The sequence below is a fragment of the Haemaphysalis longicornis genome, unplaced genomic scaffold (genome assembly GCF_048455015.1).
Source record: "Haemaphysalis longicornis isolate Haplotype H1 unplaced genomic scaffold, Haemaphysalis longicornis Haplotype H1 scaffold_91, whole genome shotgun sequence".
NCBI lineage: Eukaryota > Metazoa > Arthropoda > Arachnida > Ixodida > Ixodidae > Haemaphysalis > Haemaphysalis longicornis.
The window spans coordinates 733,212-757,125 of NW_027526462.1; the positions used below are offsets into that span (position 1 = coordinate 733,212).

Sequence of the window (23,914 nt, forward strand, 5' to 3'; positions counted from 1 at the left end):
TAGGCAGAGCTGGTAGAGGTAAATCCAATGTTGGGGAGCTCCGTGGCAAAGGTCAGAATTTTCCAAAGCAGTGTTTCCTGATTCTTGACTACATTGGGATTAGGGAAGGGCAAAGTTCGTCTTTAAACACGATGATGAGTAGAGGCCAGACTTTTAGGCGTTACAAAGCGCGTTTTAGACACCCACAATAGGCAGGCAGAACAAGGTTTTTGGCCTCCGACGTCGTAAATATCGGCACCATATTTCACACAACGACGTGCGCCACCGTTATGTACGACAGCAAAATCAAAAATGCTATACTTTATTATTCCACAAAGGCACCAAAAGTTGAACATAGCCGTTCAATTTTCAGAGGGAACTGTTGGACGATTGGCGATTTATTGGCATGTTTAAACGAGCGCACTTCTAACATTCATGTTCAATGGCATCTGGCGCTTGCTAGAGCATCGCATATTGTGAAACAGGCGTGAAAAGCAATGCTTAAGTGCTGGGAATATTGATTTGCAAAGCGCTACACGTCTCCTGACGCAATTAAGATAGAACAAAACCAGGCACAAATAATGAACGCGCCTGAAGGGGGGTATTAAGACATTAACACGTTCTTACTTGAGGACTTAGGTAGAAATCTGGAAAATTTCTCCCATAATATGATATTATCACGAAGTCAAAGACGACGCAGTTGTCTTTAAGGAAAACAAGTTTATTGGAGCGAACTTGTGCTCCTCTAACAACTGAAATATTACACAGGCAGCAAAACAGCAGTCAACAAAGTGACGTGCTCAAGCGAGCGTCACCGATTCGAATGCCGCGGCGGCTGCTCTGCAGGCTTTTATCTTTCGGCGCGACTGTTTCTGGAACCGTCGATTTACAACCAGAATATTGTAGATCAGACAAGATTATTCTGGGCTAGTGACGTTAGGGCGAAACAGCCTGCTTTTCTGAATAAGATAGCCCGTGCGGCATAAAAATAAAGAATTGAAGAGTCGCTTCGCTTGGGACACAGATAACAGAGCCGGGCGTGGCCGGGCTGCAGTAAAAACAAACAATAAATAAGCAAACCCATCCATGGTTCACGGCATTACCCCCCCCCCTCTAACAGTACATCAACGCGATGCTAAAACAAAAGACAATCCGAACCAACAAAAAAAACGTCCGTCATCTTGCATAGTAAGGATTCAAGCGAACCACGTGGACGACTTCGGGCCGCGTGCGTCATGCTGATGTGCCGGAATCACCGTCGGGGATCAATTCGTAGGTAAGTTGTCCAACACGTTGTAGAATCCGGTATGGTCCGAAATACCGTCGCAGTAGCTCCTCACTGAGTCCGCGTCGTCGGAAGGGCGTCCTAACTAAAACACGATCCCCTGGGTGGTACTCGGCGTCTCGGCGTCGGAGGTTGTAGCGCCCGGCATCCACCAGCTGCTGGTCCGTTGTACGAACTCAAGCGAGCTGGCCTGCCTCCTCCGCACGCTGAAGGTATCCTTCGACGTCGCGGTCGAGGTCGTCGTCTTCTACAGGCGGAAGCATGGCGTCAAGCATCGTAGTCGGCCGTCCTCCATTGACAAGCTCGAACGGCGTCACCTGCGTAGTTTCCTGGATCGCCGTGTTGTACGCAAACGTGGCATACGGGAGCACATCGTCCCAAGTCTTATGTTCAATGTCGACGTAAATTGACAGCATATCTGCGATTGTCTTGTTCAGAATTCCTGTTAGCCCGTTCATTTGGGGGTGGTACGCCGTCATTCATCGGTGATCCGTGTTGCTGTAGCGTAATATTCCTTGCATCAGCTTCGCAGTGAAGACCGTTCCCAGGTCCGCGATTAGGACTTCCGGGCTGCGTGGCAGCACAACTGGGCTTATGAAGAACTTTGTGACTTCTTGTGCAGTCCCCCCCCCCCCCCTCGGAAGAGCGGTGGTCTCTGCGTAGCGCGTCATGTAGTCTGTCGCTACGACAGTCCACTTGTTCCACCACCATGAGGGAAGCGTGCGCGTGACGATGATGTGCGTTCGCTTAAAGGAGTACTGACACGAAAATTTTACGTACGACTTTTATTGATTTTATCGATGCTTAATGGTCTGTCGAACCCGAAACACCACTTTAAATACTTCAACGCGCGATAATTAATTACATTGAACGTTCTGCAAATCGTTTGTTTCAAATTCCCGCGCTTTCATCCCGAAAGGCACATAAATCGCGGCATGATCTCACCGCTTTGTGCGGGCGTCAAAACACTGCGGAGGTTCTAAGGGCGTTGTTTCGACCGCGCCGCCGCCGGAGCTGAACTGGCTGAACGACTGAGCTCCCTGAAGGTGCAAGGCCTACCATTGCGGCGGAAATCCGATGATCGCTTTCAATAAAAGCCCTGATGGCGACTCCTATTGCGATTCCGGGCTATATTATCGCTTCCTTTCTCGTGTGTGGAACTTTATTTTTGCCAACAGTGCCTTTCCGGGTAGCGGTTATTCCTGTAGCTCTGGCTACGTGCATCCGTTTGCCAATGCGCCGGCGCCCGCTCGCCGCTCGCAGGGCCGGCGGGCCGCGCGCGTGAAGTGACGTCACAAGTTTTGACGAGCGCTTTCCGCGTCACTTCTCTTGCTACCACGGGTTGATGTCACGCTGATGTCCATTTGCTGAGTGCCGCTCCGCGTGCTGCTCCGTCGGCGCAATAAATCAGATCCAATTCAAGTATGTTCTTCGCGTCGCAGGCCGCTCATATTTCAGCCAGGGTATTCTGTTGAGTAAAGGAATCGAACTGTGCAATAATGTTAACGCCGAATCGGTGTCAGTACTTTTTTAAGACGCAGCTCGCGGCCCCTTCCTGATAAAAACTTTGCGTCGCCGACGCAGAGGCTCACCGCAGTGCCCTCGGGAGAACCCACCAGTGAGTGCTGCATCAGCGCAGTGCAGCCATCAGGAGTTAATGCTGAACGGCGAGTGAGGCAACTGGTCGTGCGCGTCGTCAGCCTCTGCAGCTGAACGAGCTGCCAGAGTGGAGGCCCAGCACCGCCGAGGCCAGAACCCCGGGTGAGTGCTGAACAATGAGCGAGGCAACTGGGGCACGTGCTTCGTCAGCCACTACAAATACACCTTTTCTGTAACCATACAAATATTTCCATCGAAAATTATTTGCCTCAGCAAATTTTGCTCACTCAAAACAGCTAAACACTGCGCCAAAATACTGCATTAGGGAGTATCGTAATCACAAGCCATGTTTTTTTTCTTGTGTTGTTTGTTGTTAGTTGTTTTTTCTTTTGGTTTGTCGTTTCCTCCTTTGCCTTGTTTTGATCATTTCTTTCGTAATTTGGACAAATCACTCACGTCTTTTATTTACTTTTTTGCATTCTTTTTCGCCTCCTTTGGTTATACTTAGGTGGAACGGGTATAGGCACCTCTGCCTGTGTAGTAAGTGAAGTACCATGCGCCATTAAATGTGCAGAAGCATAAATATCATGTCACGCAATAAACAAATACACGAATCGCTTCACTTGCTTCTTTTAAAACCTAGTTGTGCTATTCGTGCAATTTAAGCATGTAAGCATTGCGGTGCAGCGGTTTCCACCCCAGCAACAAGTTCCACCCCAGCCTTGGATATTCCGCTACAAGCAAATCAACCCGAAATAAAAAATATTACGAACTTTACCTGGCAGTCGCTGTAGCAGAAAGGCTGCTGTGTTACAACGGCATTGGAGCAAAGAATGCAAATACCCGACCTTTTATTTTATGAAGGAATACTGTTCAGAAGGTAGATCGAATAAAATAAACCATTGAAAACAAAATGAATATATAGGGCGCACAGCCTTAAAACACTTTCGTAACCGCGCTTATTCCCATCGATAGTATGCTATCGATGAATACAAATTTAAATTTTGGCGCTCTCCGAGTGCTTCTGGACCGCTAATGCCACCCAAACTATAAAAGAGCAAGTATTTTATCAGTTTCGCGTTCGAGTTTCGATTTTACGCAGCGGGAGGGGGGGGGGGATTTTTAATGTCTTTCGCTGGTGGGGTGACGAGCTCACGTTGTTTCAGCAGTTTCAGTTATGGCACCGCCGCCGCTCGCTGATGCTACGCGCGAACGCCGAATGTCGACGGATTCCGATGTATCTGAGCTAGAATCTGTCCATGATGGTAGCAGCACAGACAAGGAAGAGGACTTCGATTCGTCAGACTTCAGTACGGACGGTGAGACGACGGCAAGTCGCCCTGGACCATCATCAGGCGTGCGCCGGTGAGTTTGGCTTTCTCCGCCGGTCGCTCTATCGCGGGCGCGCGCTGTTGTAAACAGATCCGGCCCAGTTCTATAGGCACGGTTACTGCTCAGAGGGCGCGACGAATAAGTACGCGCCGGCCAGCGGAAGCTTGAGCTAACTTTGGGTCGGTGAGAGCCAGACGGCGGGCGGGCGTTCATGTATTGGCACCTCTCGGTAATTTGTTTTTGCGATTCTGCGATTGTTTTTGAGAGGTGTCTCGTGCTTGAAAACTGCTCTGGCAAATAGTTTCCCCATGTCTGAAGTGCTTCTGTGCGATTTCCGGACAATTACCGGGCTGAACTACTACTGTCGGCCTCGCGTGCGCGAGAATTTACAGAGATTGTACGTTCCGGCGCGCATGTACGCCGTGAAAGAAATTGATGGGACGGACATCGTTGCGAAGTCGCAGTATCAGTAAGGGAAGCTTATTTACAGCGTCAATTCAGGTCAGTAATAATTTTTTCTTGTATCACGGCCTAATGAAGTGGCCCCAACGTATACAACGACGCTCCACGACTGAATTGTGTTTGTGCTGTTTTTTTTTTGTTCGCGCAACTACACAGTAGTTACTTTTTTGGTTGCCCTTGTTCAGCTCGGTTGGTGTTGTCACTAATTAACCACGGATTCCAAACGTTATTAGCTGATGACAAAGTAAACGCAGTTCCACACAATTGCAAATCTGCTGCGGATATGCGGTTGTCTTTACGAAGATTTCGTTTGGTTTCTGCTTCTATCTTGTGAGTAATGTTAGAGTCGTCTTAGCGGCTAGTTGCGGTACAGTTTGTTCAGGCCGTTCAGAAATCTCCAAAAAAGTATTTCCTCCTCCACCGCATCCTCTGCTTAAACAATATTAACCTCAACTTTCAGAGTACGCAAAACGCATTAAAGAAGTCAGCGGGAGTGACTGTAAACTTGCTTTGATAGCTTGCCACGCTCTAGCTTGGAATGCGTGGCCGAACGCTGTACACTTCAGCGAACACAGTAGAGCAATAAGCGGAATGCGTATTGACCGTATCGACATTGCTTTTGGCATCACCCGCGAAGTGCTGTGAACTTATTTTTTGCAACCTGTTGGCATGGATTCGGTGCCGTGAATGTCGCTAAAAAAAGGTTACTGCTGATAAAACAATAGCGGCGATAGCCGTAATACCTTGTGTTACGGAAATACTTCGACGGCATGTGATTCATCGCCGCGCGCGATGTGTTTGAAACACTAAAAGCAAGCGTTTTAGTTTTGTGCTGCTGAGCACGAGGTCGCGGGTTCGATTCCCGGCCACAGCGGCCGCTTTTCTGATGGAGGCGAAAAGCAAAAACACCCGTGTGTACGATATTTCGGCGCACGTTAACGATCCCCAGGTGGTCAACATTAACCCGGAGCCCTCCACTACGGCGCGCCTCATCGCCTGCTTTGCGTCGGCGCGTTAAACCCCACAATCAATCAATCAAACGTTTTATTTTTACGGCCCTTCGTGTCTGCGCTGCGCATAAACAGTCATCGTACTCATAATTTTACTCCTTCCACTGACAAAAAATATCATGGCTTTCTTAGTGCGGAAATTCATTTCTTGCGACGCTTATTCTCCACGGCTGCCCGAGAAACCTGTACAGAGGGATGGCAGGCTGCCTTTCGCGATTGTGGCAGTCCGTCACGCAGCAGTAGTGCCGCTGCCACTAATTCTTTCCTGCAGCATTTTCATCCTTTAAGATACTGCAACTTACAATTATAACTGTTTCTTTAAAAACTTCCGTCACACAACGTCGAACCGCACGCAGCGCGTGTGTTTTTACGTGCGCTGAACGGCCGGTCGCGACATCCACCGACCCAGAGTTGCTAAGTGGCGGCGAGAGGTGGCGCTGCAGTCGCGCGCAAACTGCAGTGTCCAGTGCCTATACGCGTCGAGCGTGGCCTTTAGGGGCTAAGGTCCCTAAAATTACTAAGGTAGCGCCAACTGCTCCCTCCTTCTCCGCTGCCCTCCTCTTTTTTCTCTCCCTTCACCCGCGGCGCCGCGGTCCCTTTAACTCCGCGGCGGGGCCGCCATGTTTGTTGGCTTCCTCAGAGCAGACGCCCTCGCAACGCTTCGGGCCGCTCGCTGCAGTTTTTCTTTCAGTTTGTTCTTTTTTCGCGCCGCAATCGCTCTTTGTTAGCATTAATAGTATTTTTAGAGCCCCATTTTACCAACACGCATTAAGTGAGGCTGTTTTGTATATTTTTGTCTAGAAGGGGATATTTGCGGGGTGGATGCCGCGGGCGCATTCGGACAGCGCGGTGTTTGTTTACGTGTGCGGCATGCTCAGAATAGTTCGTGAACGCGAAAGGATCGAACGTGGACGTTGCAAACTGCTCTGTTACATAGTATTTCTAGAGCCCCGTATTACCAACACGCCCTAAGTGAGGCTGTTTTGTTGTATATTTTTGTGTAGAAGGGGATATTTGCGGGATGGATGCCGCTGGCGCATACGGACAGCGCGGTGTTTGTTTACGTGTGCGGCAGGCTCAGGATAGTTCGTGAACGCGAAAGGATCGAACGTGGACGTTTCAAATTGCTCTGTTACAGTAATTCCGTTCTTGCATTTGCGTGATTAACTTGTGGTCGTGCAAGCGCTGCACAGAGGGCTTGCGCATGGTTCGCGGTGACCTTGGTTCGCGGCAGTTCGAGCGCTGCGCTGGCTTTTTTGCGTTCGCGTTTTTTCCGTTAGTTGTAGATCATTAGGCAGCGTTCAGTATGCGTCCTGCATTAGCTACTGACATTCATGCCACCTTTATTCCGTGCACTTTCCGGTGCTTTGACGCTGTTGCAAAGTGTATGTCACCTTCACGTCGTTATAGGCTGCTGTCAAGGTCAAAGTTCCCGCGTCTCCTCGTTGGCCTCGCCCAAGACGGCTGTACTTTTGGCAGTGCGTCCGTGGCATAGCAATGTTCGTGCGATTGGCGTTCACAATTACTTCGAGTAAGGCACTGTCGGGCATATCTGGAACAGGCTCGCACAAAGAACGCGCAGTTAAAGAATGCGCTCAGCTTACAATTAGCAGTAGTGCCCAGTTCCATAATAACTACCGTATTCCAAGGCCAGAAGCGCGCTAAGAAGCGCAATTGTGAATCCTTTTTATGCTGTACAGCTAACATTGATTCTTGTGTGGGCTTTGATAAGTTGCAGTTTGCTAAAGCCGAGCTGGCCGTGACTGCACTGACCTTATTCGAGCAGCCGAAGGCACAACAACTCGGCATCGCGAAGCTACATAAAGTGACGCCGACGCAACACGTCTTTGAAACGAGCAGCTGACTCTTCGGCTGTTATCGGTTGTTATACGCTGGCGGCTTCGATAAAGCCTGCTCCGAGGCAGCTGAGCCTAAAATGGCGAATTTAAATGGACAGTGGCGGCGAAGAGAAGAAAAAACAAACCACGCGGGGACGAGATACTACGTCACTGGCCGTTGGCCAATGGCGCGTGGCTTTCGCCGGCGAAAAAGAAAATGCCAAAAAACGAAGGATGAAAGGAGCGCGGGCGAGAGCGAAAGGCGGCGAGATCCAAAGATGGCGCTACCTTAGTAATTTCAGGGACCTTAGTAGGGGCGCCACTGAAATCCCTCTAGCGGCCGGTTTCGAAAGCAGCCGCCGGAGTTTCCGGCCAGCTCCCCACTGTCACCGCTGCTTTCGGGGCGCGTTCACGATTCAGATTTACCGTTTGTAGGCGTTGGAAATACATATTTATGTAGAGCAGTCACTCTGTTCGCAAATGTGGCACATTTACGAGAGTGTAAATGTGTCTGACGTGATTTTAGTCTGGTACATTAGGTCTACAATCGCCAGGTGTACGCCACAGGTCGGCGTCGCGAAACCGGGATATGCATATGGAGATGATTGTGATTCAACTGCGCTGAAATTTACTAACAGTGTCTCCATTAGCATGGTTTTCCCTGATGTTCATTCTATGGCTATACACTACGATATAAATAAGTTTTGTGCGCTTATATGACCTAGTTAAGCGCACGCCCGTTATGCTTGCCAATATCATACCTCAGATATTGATCACTACCCTGGACATAAATTTAACGAACATTCTACGAAAGAAGTATGATGGATAATCCAAAATTATACCAGGGATCAGCGCACGACAAAACAATTAATGCTGGGGAGTCTTGTCGGGAGCTGAGCGCCCGCAAACATTCGTATATGCTACATATATCCTCCGCGAGCAGCGCGGAGGAGGGCTTCTATAGTAATGTCCGTCCGCGACTAAACGTTTCTTCGAAGCAAAGTCATATGACGCAGGGATCCTGCAGAATCTAGCACAAACGGCAATCAGAGGGCCTTGTAAGATATCCCACTCTTCTAACGGCACCTTTTATCAGTTGTGAACTTGTATACTTTAAAAAATGCGTCCGCCGAGTGATCAGCTGTTCGTTGAAGACTAAGAACTAGAATAAGCTATGTAAATAACTAGATTTACTAGTTAACTATGTAAGAACTAGATTTTGTATGTAAATAACTTTTGTACTTCGCACCATCGGCATCGTTCATGTCGTGGAGATGGTGTGATTTTTTGTGCCACCTATTTTCTGTTCCTCACAAGGCTTGCTCCTAAACAAATATAGGTGAACCTTTCTCCTTAGCAATACGAAGCAGAGATTCAAGACCCTATCACCGCCCATTTAACGGCAATGGCAAATATCGCGTGTACGGATACTGTGATCTTTTTTAAAACAATGTTCTTTCCCTGGATTGGAGAACCACTACCGGCACGGTGTTGACATTCACATAATTATGCTCTCTGCATCTTTCTCTTAGGGTGCATGCGCGTTAGCGCAAAACTTAAGTCTTTCCTTTTCACGCTGTCACATGTCTTGTCTCACTCATGTTGTCTTTTTTCTCGAGGGACGTATTGCACCTACAAAAACAGCATATAGTAGGAGGCTGTGTAGTCCCTTCGATATGAAGCCTCTTTTGCCCCCTTGGTGTTTATGTAAAAACACAATAAACAGACCCGCACAAAAATGAGATCAAAATAAAACTGCCCACGCTTTATTATGGCACTCTGTAGACGACACAACACACGAAAAGATGTATTCCGATCCCCCGGAGGTAGTTTCTGTGATTACTGATGCGCTTCCATTATAATACATCTAGCTCATTACAACACCAAACAAACTGACCACACAGTACATGCAGGCGGGTCGCATCTGTGTGTCCTCGCTCCACCAAAAAAAATATAGGCACAGGTAATCCTGGCACTTAAAGCCTATCAACGTGAGCAGTGATGTAGGCATTGACAATGTACTAGTCTTGATTCCTTCGCAAAACGGTGGCCACATTAACACAAAAACATTTCCATGCAGTGGATAGAATAAATTCCTAGCTAAACAGGTGTCTAGCTTACGCGCAGCTGAACTGTTTGAGCAGGTTTCACAGCAACAAGCAACCACTGAAACCTCACAATAACCCGGTTCCAATTTTTGTTGGTAACGCCCTGAACATAAAATGGGATTAGGGGGACCCTTCGTCACTGTCGTCTCCTCAGAACAGAATTGATCGAGAAAATTGCTTACAACCCTCGTAAATCTGTCTATCGCTTTCCGTGTAACAGGCAGTTGACACTAGGCCAGTTTTCGTGGTTTCTGGATTCCATTGCCAGGCAGTATGGAACGACACAAGTCATGATTACATGAAAATGAGGAGAGCTACAACAAAAGCACCAGGCGCCGAGGCACTCTGGTGTGATTTGAAATACTCATATGATGCCTTATACGCATAGAAGAAAATGGGAAGTACGCGGAACACTTAAACATTGCCACACGGTTGCATTCAACCGCAATAACAAGTCGCCCTGTACGGCACCTGTACACACCTGTGAACACGGCAAAGTTGTAGAAGGCCGTTACTGCAAGGACATAAATGAATTTACATAAATGCAGATATTTTTTTCAAATCACTCCAAGAAGGCCTACATTGTCGGGAGAAATATTTTTTGTTATTTATGTCGCAAGCTCACAAGGCCAAGTAACTGTTACGACCTCGCGTCAGATGAGTAATTGGACAACTACAATTTCTTTTTACCTTAGGCCACCGACCTCCGCGAGCGATATACAAGCTCCTGTAACGCTTCTAACTGAAGTAAACACTCTCGGGATAATTCTTTCTGCGCGAGTCTGCACTTATCTGTCACAACATGCAATTCCTTACTTTTTTAGAGTGTCCAAGTTATACCAGAGTTCAGCGAGTCCTTGTCCAGATGTTGGGTACGAGGCGGAACCATGGCACCTGAGTGCAGACAGAAAAGGCTGAGTCTGCAAGCATCGCAAGTTGTATGCAGTACACACAAAACACAAGTTAGCCTGAATGGGAGTTTCTTGGCTGGAATACGTCTTTTAAACTCCTCACGGCAGGCGGCCTGCTCCCACGTGTGGTAGTATGATGGTGGAAAAACTGCCAGTTTACACCTAGGGCCACAAGCCGTAGTAAATAAGCGCATTTACCACGATTGTACCTCTTCACAAAACGCAGTATCTAGCTGTGATTACTGCGTTTGTCCTAATGGGAGTATTAAAAACTCCCACGCCTCCTCCATTTCCTTCTCCTCCACCTTCACCCCTTCCTCCTCTATGCCTCCTTACAAAATGGCTGCCAGTTGGTGTCGTGTGTCGTGTGAGCTCCAGCGTCCCCGAAAATTTATTGCCGGTGTGAACTTGCGGCCGCACGAACGGATGTGAAGTGCTTCCCAACAACCGACGCTCGTTGCGAACATTGTGGAACCAGCCTGGACTGACGTGCGACGGACTGCAACGTCGCCTCCGTGTCACCGACCTTCGAGCCGACGGAATACGCCAGCGAGCCGACGCGAGGACTAAATGCAGTGATCGCTGAGAGTGGCTCGTTAAAAACAACGCGGTTGTGCCTCTGCGAGGTGGTTGAAGGTAAGATTTTCACGTTTTTTATTGTACGCAACATTTTGGGAGACTTGTGCCCCTTCTAGCGTCAAATAAACTCAACATGTTTCCCGCGCCACTGCACGGGCGATTCTCCGCCACTGGTGGTGAGCGTTGTGCGTGAAAGACGGCGCCATGCCCGTAACGTCATTGGGGAGGCCGAACGGTGTGAAATCAATGCGTATTTGCGCGGGTCTCGAGCAGAACACTCACTAATTCACACTCGCGAGCAGAATAAAAACTGTCCGAACTCTGAACGGCTGTTAGGTGTTTTTGTTAGGCTGTGTCTGTGGCTTACTGGCAGGCGAGGGTGAAGTTGGCCGGTCAAATGTCGCAGGGCGGCCGCTTTTCTTGAGAAGCCAGCCGCGCCTGCTACGAGGAGGGTGACTGCCGCGTGCCGCCGGCGATAAATTGCTTTCACTGGAAAAAGGGAGAAGGTCGGGGCCCCGTGGGAGCTCTCCGTACGCTAGGCGCGTGTAACTATAACCAGCAAACGCCATTCGAGGGAGCATTCTGTAAAGTCGACAGGCGACTGCTTATTTCATTTTATTTTATTATTTTTTTTTTGAAGGGGGGCAGGCGCAGGCGTCACACCGACCGAAATGTTTCCTTAACTTTCGGTGAGGGGAGAGAGGGGCAGTGCGGGTGGTAAAACCTGAAGCTCGTTCCCAGAACACTACCGGCAAGGAAAAGAGGGAAAGGAAGCATTTTGAGAAGTTGGTCGTCACAAGGGTCGCGCACCCTTTTGAACAGCAGAGCACTTCGTTTTGACGAACTGGTGAGCGCAGGTGTCTCGGACAGAAGTGCGATTTTGCGTAGCTTTAAATAAACATTCAGACATTACGGAAAGTTGGACACAAGAGTGGGAAGTTCAGCGTCTTTACAGTGCCGTTTCTTTTTTTTTTTTTCTGGTCAGATGCCCAATATGCTTCTGTATTTGTTACCGCAGATTTAAAGCGTTTTGCTATCCCTCTAATGAATGTGCTGCTCTGGCTTCCAGGGGAACGTGCCAGGGGGTGCGGCAACGTGAGCGTTTGGGAGGCAGGTGCAAGCAAACAGCGCACCGACGACAAGCTGACGTCATTGTTTGCAAATGGCTTAAATTTTTTTCGTTGAGGAGTGTTGTAGTAGATAAAGTTCTTACCAAGACACCTTGTGTTCTCGATGTAGGTGTTTTGTTGATTCAGTGTTTTTATTGTCTTATTAACGTGTTCACACGTATATCGCATTCATGTAATTTTCACGTTTCGCCATTCAACGTTTGAAGTGGAAAAAGACTAGAAATAACGTGATCCCCAACGCAAAATAAAAATGCTGCCTGTGCCCTTATTAAGAACTCCCAAATACAGTAATAAATTCCACTGCAGCGCATATATATGACGCGCATAAAAACACACAAAAAAACCTCGAATGCAGGTCAACACTGCTCCCAACGCGCCCCCTGAAAACTCCCAGTTGGAGGAAACAATACACTCCCAATGGTACCCCTAGAAACTCCCATTGTAGTGGCAGTAAAATGAAACTCCCACATGCTACTGAAAAAACTGCCGAAAAAATGGGAGTAAGACGAAACTCCCATTGGAAGGAGTTTTGAAAACTCCGAATTGGTACTGAGTTATGACACAAGCCATTTACTCCCATTCCGGCTTATTTGTGTTCTGTGTGTAGAGTCGTCATCTTCTCCGATTCCAAAGCCACCACCTCGGATCAAGTGCACCGCTCCACAGAGTCCGATGGGTTGCGCGGATCATGTCCGACGCCTTCTCGGCCACCATGATCACGGGGGCGTTGGTGTTTCCGGAGGGGATCTCTGGGAAAATGGAAGCATCCACGACGCGCAGCCCTTGCACTCCTTTAACCCTGCAAGAAATAACACACAAAATACAGGATTCCATTGCTAGCCTTTGCTAGTGTTCTTTCATGCACGCAATTATTTCAGAGCATCGTTCACAATGCCCGCGAACCGTCATTTCTCTGCAACTTGAACAATACGTGAATCTAGCCAACGTAAGGAGGAAAGTAACAGTACAGGAAGGGCGGAGAGGTAAACCAGGGAACTTTTCGGTTGCCTACCCGACACATGGGGATGAAGATACAGGAATTGAAAGGAAAAGAAATGGCCCAGGTACATATTGAAAAAGAGAAAGAGATGAAGAAAATTAGGCTGCTTTCAAAATTTACGGAAGGAAAAAGGCGACCTATTTCCCGGTTGGTTTTTGTCCTCGTTCGAGGCAAGCACTTTCTGTTTATTTTGCAGTTCTACATTATTTCGGGCAATCTTTTTGAACACTCAGGCACCCCCCCCCCCTCCCCCCCCCAAAAAAAAACTCTAAAACTCAGACAACGCATGATAGCCCTGCGTCTTTAGCAGGGCTTTCATTGTAAGTCCACACTTTTAGACCAGCCTTTTAAGATCAGCTTTTTCATGTTATGAACTTCGCGGAATATTAGGTTTCTTCATATTTTGGGTCCGACACTTCCTTCTTGGGAATGCTATCTTTTCAATAAAGGAACGTAAAAAGACACACGACGTTGACCTTTAACACACATTTTTATTCTTACTGAGATCTTCTGAACCAGCGTGACACATGTAGCTGTGGCGGGAGAAGTGCCATTAACTCGGAGATCTTAGCCCTGTAAGAATTAGAATTATAGAAAATAACTCAACAGTCAGCAGTTAAACACCGGTCCCGCCATGTCACAGTGATTTAAATTACCTGTCGGTACTCAAAGCCTCCAAAGCCCAGTATTTGCCTACGGAAGACAAGAGTTCATCTGCCCGCGAAAATAATTAACATTGATCAAAACGCTGCCTCTTCCGGTTAACATCAGGATTATTTAAGTACTTCACAGCTGTGATAAACCGGAAGAGGGGGAGAACAACACCTGAATGTTCGATAATTTGCCCCACCTGGAACCGAAACTTGCAGAAATGCAGGCCATTTCCGTTTGGACTCGCGGTTCAGGTGGAGCAAAAATGTGTTCCTGATCAATGCCAAAAAAGGGGATCGCGCAAGGATAGCGAAAAGTCATCATAGGTTTGGAGAATCCCCCGCTTAAGACAAAATTGCTGCAGGCAATCAAGTGTGAAGATAGCAAATACTCCCTACAAACAAAGGATACATGCCAAGATATTCCAAGAGTTGGGCACGCCGTGAACCACACGATCATTTATTGTTGGAAAACCTAGTTGCATGGTTAATTTCCGCATTTCAGCCATCAGCGGCGTCCCCGGATGCCAAGACACAAGTTGTTCACCAGATTCGGTTCAGGGATGCATGAAGATCGGGTATAAAAGCCAAAAAAAAAAACGCCAGTGCCCTTCCACTCTGCGAAAAAGAATTGCCTGCGAAGCTGTGGTCCGTAATGTTACAGTGGCCTTACCGTCTAATTGTCATGTTACTTGCTCCGCGACAACGAAATTTCACTTTACTCCTTAGCCCCTGTTCTCTAAGGTGCCCCGTACCTGAGCTGGGGGTCGACCACCATGGTGGAGCTGTCAGGTGGACCCATGCGGCACGTGCCGCTGGGGTGGTAGATGGTGGCCGTGTACGTGCGGGCGAGGCAGGCCAAGTGTTCGTCCGAGTACGGCGCGTACACCTCGCACCCGGGGAAGTTGGCCTCGAATATGCGGGCGTCGTACTTCTCGAAAGGCTCCGACTGGCCCAGCGCTATCAGCTGCTTCATGGCTGCATAGGGTAGGAGGCAAGAGGCATAGATTTAACGCAGACTTTAAAATGATTTCACCCTTTTTTTCTAGAAGCAGCACCTTTACACCGTACTAAAAGACATAGAAAGAACACTGTTGACAAGGGTGTATTGAACAATAACACCACTTTTAGAAGTGTGTGTTGTGTTACTAGACAGATTTAGTTTCACGTGCGTACAGAGTTAACATACGCAAACGTGAAAAGTATATGTAGTCAATGCGCAAGTAGTTTGGAACTGTTATAGCTACGCGCACGCGAAGAACGCCGTGTGTAGTCTGCGATAGAGTTCCGCTGTATAGCTGCCTGCGGGAGCTATATAAAAGAACTCTAGGGTGATTATGATGATGATGATTGCTTTTGGTTTCCCTTTTGTAGCGCTGTTGAGGTGTCATCTTACCAAAAAGGACTAATATGCCTATGTCTTGTAGTCTTGGTTTAATACTAACGCTGCTTAGGGTGCCTGTATGCGTAGCGCCATCTACGAACAGACACAGACACTGCTGCAGCCACTCATGATCTTGCGAGGCCGTTGCTACGACGACGACAAACGCTACTTCGTCAGTCTTAACAGCTGCAAAACCGCCCTTCTATCTAAAAAACAAAATCTATTTGTCACTTGAAACGTTATGGAAGGGTCAGAGCGGGCAACTTGAAGACGAAATGAACAGCTTACAACCCCATATCCCAGCGCAGGATTAGCGAGGAAGCTGTTATCGCTGCGAAGCGGGAGAACAGGGCGCTGCCATGTTGTTCCACTCGACGTACGGAAGCAATGTAACGAACTAAACGCAAAATTCGACTCTAACGTACATCCGCAAGAATCACGCATGCAATTTGCGTTCTGAACATGCGCAATAGACAGTTTTATTGAGCGTACACAGAAAGTTGCGCACGCACGTAGCGGTAGCGCAGCGCGTGGTAAGTTCTCGCGAAGAACCAGTTTTAGTTGATCGCACGCAGAAGTTGATGCATGGATAAACCAGCAGCACCGAAATGTGCGATGCTGCTGCTGCTGCTGCTGATGATGATGATATTTGGGCTGTAACCTTTGAATCGCGTGGGTGTGCCGAGCGCACACTAGCCATGACAAACAGAAAGAGAAATGCATGACAAACATAACGACAATAACGCGGCACGAAGGAGACACAAACATACGGCAAACCAAAAGTAAACACTTGCCAACACTCATCCACACACGAGAAACAACAAAAAACAGCATAACATAACGAAGATTCTGAGAATGTACCATTAACGTCCCGTTTTGTGTATCACGCAGCGCCACTAAACGACAGATTGGCGAACGAAACATCCGGTTGTCGGCCGGAGCCCGGCGTAAACCTAGCCAGAAGAAGCCGTAAACCAGTTTGTGGGGAGGCGTCGTTCCTTTGTTCCTTTCGTTTCGCGGGCGAGAGACCGGAAAGAGGACGGGAAGGGCCTCACGCGCGGCCCGCAAACCCCGGCAAACCCGTAACGCCAGAAGCCCAAACTTGCGGGCGCACGGAAAGCGCGCAGCTCCCGCTTGGGTACTGCGCATGCGTGTGCTGTGGTTCCCCGCAGGGACAACGGTGCGCCGCCAGCCTGGAGCGCAGGAGCGCGTTTGTGCGCCAGTGGTAGCCGCCCGGTGGTCCGCGCAGCCAATTTCGCGACATCGTCTGCTCGCGCGTTCTTGTTACACGTGCCCTCCCGATGCGACACAGATAATGTTCCTGCAAGCCACGGTCACGCATATCTGAATAAAACGAGCGTCTGCACGAAGGAACAGCCAACTTTATTCCATGATATAAACTAAAAAAAGAGGAGAGCCGACGAAGTACTAATGCACCACACCACACGCGAACGTGCCTGGAAAGGCGTCTTTCCTTTTCTTAGTTCACATCCTGGAATAAAGTTAGCTGCTCCTTCGTGCAGACGCTCGTTTTATTCAGATAAGCGTGGCCGTGCATTACACAAACATTACTGTGTCGCACCGGAAGGACACGCGTAACGCGTAACAAATCGGCTGCGCGCACAGCCGGGTACCGTCGGCGCACAAACGCGTTTCAGCACTCCAGGCTCGCAGCGCCCCGCTGTCGCTGCGGGGAACCACGGTCCCACCCATTGGCAACCGGAAGCAGTAAGCCAACGTTACTAGAATAAGATTCTAGTAACGTTGCAGTAAGCCTGCGGTCCACACGCTCTCATCCTCGCGGTATACCACAATGCAACACCTAGCTCCCACGGGCGTTCCCGGGCGGCGCTGCATGTACCGGCGGCCACGCGCTCGCAGTGTCACGTTTCAATCCGTGAGCACTGCACATTGTGAACGACAAAACACCCTTAATTGTTTTTAAAGACGATAGTCTTTATTGGGCTACTTAAACCCAGAAATTTTGGTCTGTCTGTATGTCTGTCTGTCTGTCTGTCTGCATGTCTGTCCGTCTGTCTGTCTGTGACTCGATTTAGCCACCCGGCCAAAGTAAAACAATGCCTGCGCAATAGTCTTATATAGTCACAGCTAAGTCTAGCCGTCTAAGTCCGGTCTAATGTTCATACTTGTCAACATTGTTGAAGAAGAACAAGACATTCCGCAAATATAAGACAACAAATTAATACAGAAGGGATATTTGCAGTGTTCCTTTATAAAAATTATACATGCTTGGCTTTTGCGAAATTAAATACTTTATCAAGTGCAGAAAAAAATTCCCTCCGCCGTCGCCTCCTGTCGCCCGCGCCACTATAGCTTCTGGCGACATTTTAAGAAATCAACCGGCAACAGTTACGAAAGGTTTCCACTAGATAGGTTCCACGTTCTGCTTGCAACGCACGTGGAGTAGGGAAACGCGGCTCTATAAACGTTGAAGTAGGCCCCCTCGATTCACGCGCGTCTTCGCCGTACGGCAGCGTTGACATCGAGACACCCGGTGTGGAGCAGTGGAACGCGGGAAATTTAAAATGATTTAAAAAAAAACCTGTGGCGTCTTTACCTTGGGAGGAGCGCGACGCAAGAGGAACAACATGAGAGGTGAGCGAGAAAGCGAAGGCAGGCATTTACTCGGCAAAAGTCGATAAAGACTATCGTCTTTTGACGACATACGCAACGAAAGGAGCAGATACGCGGCCAACGTTTTTTTTTTGTTTTTTCGCTAGGGTGTAAGAGTGATAGTTATTGGCAGCTAAAATCACCATTAAGGTTGTAAATCGTTTTACAGGGTATCATTCAGCCCACAGGAGGACTTAAAAATGGCTACCCAACCTAGCGGCCGATATTAAAAGCGCAATGAAGAGAAGTGAATTGAGCTCGGTCGTCCAATCTCTGCGTGAGTACGCACCATAAATATCCAGCTGTCACCACGGCTGCGTGCCCTTGTGAGAGGAGCACTGGTTAGCCTTGTTCATGTACCGCCTCCCCCCTATAAATGATGTTTAATCCCAACTGAGCTGCAGAAACCAGAGGCGGGTTGCGGCACTGGTTGTTCCATGTGAACCGGCCAGAGGGTCTCGGTTTTTTTACACATTTATTTATTTATTTATTTATTTAATTATTTATTTATTTATTTATTTATTTATTTATTTATTTATTTATTTATTTGTTTGTTTATTCATACATTCCTTCAATTTAAAAAGTTTATTTATGTGAGCAGGATGAAATCAACCCACTTTCCCGGGGGCCCCGACGCGGAATAGCCGGGACTGTAGAAAAAGTAATTTACCAAAGCTTATATCCTGTGCTAAAACACCATTCAAGCCTTCGTAAAGTTACGAAGCAAGAAATAGTAATGTTGACAGAAATAAATCAGGCGACTTGAAGATGAGTGGTTTTTGAGCACTCACACATTTCTTGAGGTGAAAACTGTCTGCTTACACATGCAAAACATTTGCCGCTCCCTTCGCGCGAAGGTCGCACAAAGACGAGTCTTCTGCCATCCCTGCCACGTAAACCCTTCTCCTTCCGTATCGCTCCTACCAAAATAAACACAGAGGAGGTATGCACAAGTGAATTCAATTTTTTTCTGGTCAACTGCTCGCGCCATCTATTGGAACATTTTGATGCGGTTCGAATTGGAATCCTGCCCCGATGTCCAGGCTCGGGCAAACGCTTTTGCTGGTTTGCTTGGTCAAAACATTGTGTTCAACCCGCATTTCTTCTATTTCCTATCGCAAAAATTGATTCGCAGTGCTCTCTCAATATCCAGTTAAAAGAACAATGGGGATACCGCTCATGCATTGATGTTTTGATTCAAATATGCCTGATGTCAATGATGTTTTCCTTCAGAAATGCTTGATGGTTTCTTTTTACTGAACAATGTTGACATCAGGCATATTTGAAGGAAAACATCAATGCATGAGTGGTACCCTTACCAATGCATGGAAAGGGTGTTTTTAGATTTAGTGGTTTAGAGCAGTTTTGCCTATGTAAACCTGTCGTTGAAGTATTCCTTTAACCTTCGGCCGGATTGGTGAATGAAGGGACAGACAGACAGAAATTTTCAGATTTAAGTGGCCCAAGAAAGAGTATCGGCTTTAAAGTTGATTTTGCGAACACTGTCTTTTGTCGTGTCACTTGCCTAGCTCTTGCTACCGCTGTTTGTTGAACCTCATACGTTGTGAAAGCTTGCTTGTTGTTTAACACACCTCTGCTTTCGTGCGTGAAACTGTAATTTTGGAACAACCATACCTTGATCTTGACACACGCCAAGTTACGAATAAATAATCAACTTACATGTTTACCATTTCTTTCCATACCTTTGCAGCTCGCAATGTCATATTGACAGCTAGAGCAGGACCTGAGAAGCTTCAACCCGGATTTGACCGAAGTTTCAAATGTTCTAAACTGGACTTACAAAATCCGGGTATAAAACCTACTTTAGCGTCATACCTGTTCTAACGAGATGACGCATGCTTGTTCAGAAAATTCAGCCTTCCTTAATTGAAGTTTTTTTTGCAAGCAAACGAGCTGGCCTTTTCCAACGAAGTAAAAACTGTTAGGTATCCACTTAGGTATATTAGCATTATCCCACAACTTTGGCGATAAACACTGCTCCATTTTATTGCTGTCATTTAATTCCCCCACCGTCAACGCTTAATTGAGAGTCTAATTTCCCACTTTGTTGAAGTCGGCTTAGCCTCCATAATTACTTGCCTTTTACAAGGATCCAATTGAGAAACGACACGGCACTTTTAACACGAAAGTTTTTTTATTCCCAGATACACGAATATTTCGGTGACGTCATATCCCTCACGGAAGTGACGCTAGCACAGTGAAACGAGCGGCCTGTAAAAGGTGCTCCCCTTCACACTGCGTCGTCTTGCGGGGAGGCAATCTTTAGTTGTGTTATACTCAAGGTTGTTCGTTTTCGGGTTTTATTTTTTAACACGAAAGTGCTTTATGCCGCGATACCCCAAGATTTCCCCGAACTCATATCCGTCACTGAAATGACGCCAGTACACCATTGCCTAGGCGACACGCCAGCAGGACGTCGCTCGCCAAGCACACCCAAAATACAGCCGCCGACCTGCAAATCATGCTAAGTTGCAGATTTTGATGCACATTTCACTTTCGTGTTTTACTGATTCCTATGACAGAGGAATCAACCACAGTTTTCTTTTACAGTGTTCTCATCACACTGCAAAAAGATTAACACCGTTTTTTTTCTATAACTAAGACCCTTACACCCAACCAAAAAACAAAGAAAAGAGACCTTTTCAAGGGTGTAATTAATAATAATATTCCCTTTAAGGGGAAGTCGCCTCATCACATTAGTAATTCGTGACCCACGGGGTTACAAAGCATCGTGTGCAGGTAAATTCTCTTTTACACATACATGAAAATGTTCATACCGGCCTAGTTTGCTTCTTTTAGAAATATATAGTTTCTTTACTGAAATGAAAATAAAACAAGGAACAGATTTTAGTTTATCAAGCTTTCATTAGATGGCACTATCTGTCTCGCAAGCGAGTGTTGTTTATTTATTTCAGTAATGAAGTGACCTGTATTCGAAATAGGCTATCTAGGCCGTTTGGCGCGTTTTCATGAATCTGAAATGTTTTTCCTACTGATGCACAATGGTAAGAAAGTAGTAAGTCCATAGGAATGTTGACAGGTGTGTCCCCCTTAAACGGGTGTATTGTGTAGTTTGTACGAGGATGTAACGAAACGACAAAACACCCTTAAAGGGGCCACGAAAAAAATAGAAGGTTGGTTCACTAAAAAAATGCTTTCTTCCTATACAAAGATACCAACGTTAACGCGAACTTCGAACAAATAATGGAGATATTTAAGAAAAGAGGTGGAGCAGTGGCGACTCCCTAGCCACATTCCGGCGACTTTTCTATTGAGTCACATAATCTCGTTAGTGCGATTGGCGGCCGATGACCTAGACCATTGCCACGGCACATGACCGCACGACTTTAGTGGGGCCTTTTGTTCCGTTTGGTCGCATCACTTAAATGATAACGCACAGTTAACACATTGAAAATTACGTTCTCAGTTCTGTCTCATATGATGTCACTCCTGCCCATGACACCTCACTGAGGCGCGCAATTTGAAAGTGTTTCAAGACTTCTTGCGACTTTTCGGTTCAAGAAGATCTTCTGAAGATTCTGAAGATCTTCTGAAGAAGAAGAAGATTCTAGAATGGAACTGGCTGAGATACTGGGCCCTAGTTCTTTCTAATTAAAGAAAGTGTGTTTTGTATTCACAGCCATTTAAAGGGTGCTATACTTTGTTTTGTTTTGTTATTGAGTGTAAGGGCGTTAGTTATGAACAGCGAAAATCGTCTTTAATGGTGCAAGCTACTTTACAGTCAGAAATCCTCTTCAGCGATTCGTAGAGAGGTCCGACCCGGCGCTTTCACTAGGGCAACTTTGTTTTTTACAGGAATCGCGAAGTGATTGAATGCATTTCACCAGCGAGGACAAGAAAAGGACAAACAAAGATGGACGCAGGACACATTTGTGGTCCTTTTGTTCTCGGTGCACTGTAAAATCATTTACAAGGGCGTAAATCACTATTTATAACAGTTCTACACCCTAGCGAAAAACAAAAAAGACACCGTTTAAGGGTGTTTGTCGTTTACAATATCCTCGCACTCTAGCAAACACACAAGAATGCACCTTTTTAAAGGGCGTTTTGCCGTTCATTACACCCCGTGAAAGGGCGTTTTCCTTATTTTTAATGAGGTGCAGGGGTGTTATTTATAGACAATAAGGGTGTAAGTCACTTTAGCCTCACACCCTTCTGTGCTGCTTCGCAAAGAACATAAGTTCGCAACGCGAGCACTTAGTGGGCGGCGCGTTTAGCGGATGGGATCATTCCCTTCTCCCACCGCGCTGCGCGTGGCTTTCTTTGACGAGTACTCGCCTACCTCCTCTGTGCCATGAAAGCCTATAACAACTGTCTTGGCAGTTGTGTTTTGATTCGTAAAATAGATTTAGCCATTAAAAATGGGTATTGTTGTTTTTAATAAAAAACACTACACCGCTCACCTTCGACGAGAACGAGCACGTCTTCTATGCGCGTGAGGTACCGGGGGTCGATGAGCGGGTAGTCGAACGGGTTGGTCGAGCGTAGCCGGATCCACCCTCGAGACTTCGGTCGCAGCAGCACCGGGTACATGGTGAACGAGTCCATGTTCAGGTACGGCCTGTACACGCGGTCGAAGAGCTGCGTCCAAACCAGGGAGGGGTAAGGACAGGAAGGACGACTTTAACGCGAAGGGATACTTAAACGCCAAAATTTTCGTCTGTCTGTACGTCCGTGTGTCTGTCCATCACTCGATTCAGCCATCGGGACAAAATTTTAAATGAATTTCTTAACACGAAGTTTACTTCGGCAAAACTCTTCCGAATGGTTAAATCTGAAAACGCACTTTATGCTTAACAAAATTGTTCAAAAAAATTAGGTATATTTGAGGCAGAGCATGAATACATAAACGATATCTGCAGTGTTCTTTTATTGAAAAGACGCGCTGCTTCATTTTTGCCCTCGCAAATAAAACAAAGTACCCGTTCAAAATGTTTTCAACCAAAAATACAAAATCTGCTCGCCCGCAACCATAGCCCTCGTGGCGGCAGTCGCACAGTAACGAAAGGTTCCACTTGATTGCCCGCGAGCAATGGAACGCGGCAAAATTGAATTGACCGGAGTAAACCTCCACCGTGGTTATCGTAGGAGGAGCGAGACTTGATGGACGAGCGTAAAAGGTGGGTAGGTAAGAAAGAGAGGCATTTACCTTACAGAGGCGGCAAAAGTCTTTCGACGGCATTTGCAGTGAAGTGAGCCGACACGCGGCGAGTTTCTTTTTATAGAAGTTCGCGTAGATTCAGGTCTTCTTGTTTCCAGTTCGGAATTTTTATCACCTTTCGGCGAACAGCTTCGCGTTGTTTACATTCACACGAAATTTTGAGATATTGTCTGCCGCTCTGCTAATTTGCATTGGAGTCTCCCCTTTGGTATCACGCAGACCGATTGGCATGACAGGCAGGTTGATATGTTGCACCTTCCCAGATGTAACGTCCGCGCGATTATTTCCAGCTACTTCTGAGTTGACTAAAACCACACCGTATTTTAAAGGGACACTGAAGTGAATTTGTCAAGCTCCCGTTTTTGCTTGCACTGCGTAGACTGGCTCAAATTAGCACACTTTTCATCGTTTATCCGGTTCACAAATCGGTAATTATTTTACAAAGCGCGAAAGAAGAAAAACTACCATGCGCGGTTGGCGGCGGCCGCACCAACTAAAGCTGTGACGTTGGGAGGAGCGGGCACCGTGATTGGACGATGCCCAAGGTGAGCAACCAAACAAGTTTCGGTTTCGGTTTCGGTTCTGTAAAACACAACCGGTGGCGTTGTTGTATGGGCATTCTCAATAACTCAGTAATCATCGTACCGCGCTTCTGCTATGTTGTCAGCTGTATAAATGCATAAAGATAAGCCTCCCAGGACGGCTTGAAATCGTAGAATTCACTAGCCGAGACCTACGCAGTGCATGAACGCCCTCCGCGTACCCGCAGACGCCCAAAATGTCATGCGCTTTTCCCCCATACTTGGAGCT

General features: G+C 47.2%; 1 protein-coding gene across 1 annotated transcript in view; it reads right to left on the reverse strand.

The window, feature by feature from the left end:
• LOC144154789 (glucose dehydrogenase [FAD, quinone]-like) overlaps positions 1–23,914 on the reverse strand; it is a 56,151-nt gene that overhangs the window by 8,004 nt on the left and 24,233 nt on the right. Inside the window, exons 9-11 of the mRNA XM_077685890.1 lie at positions 22,347–22,524; positions 14,639–14,861; positions 12,874–13,032 (exon numbers count right to left, since the gene is read on the reverse strand). Coding sequence (XP_077542016.1) covers positions 12,874–13,032; positions 14,639–14,861; positions 22,347–22,524 — 560 coding nt within the window. The remainder of the gene's footprint in view (positions 1–12,873; positions 13,033–14,638; positions 14,862–22,346; positions 22,525–23,914) is intronic.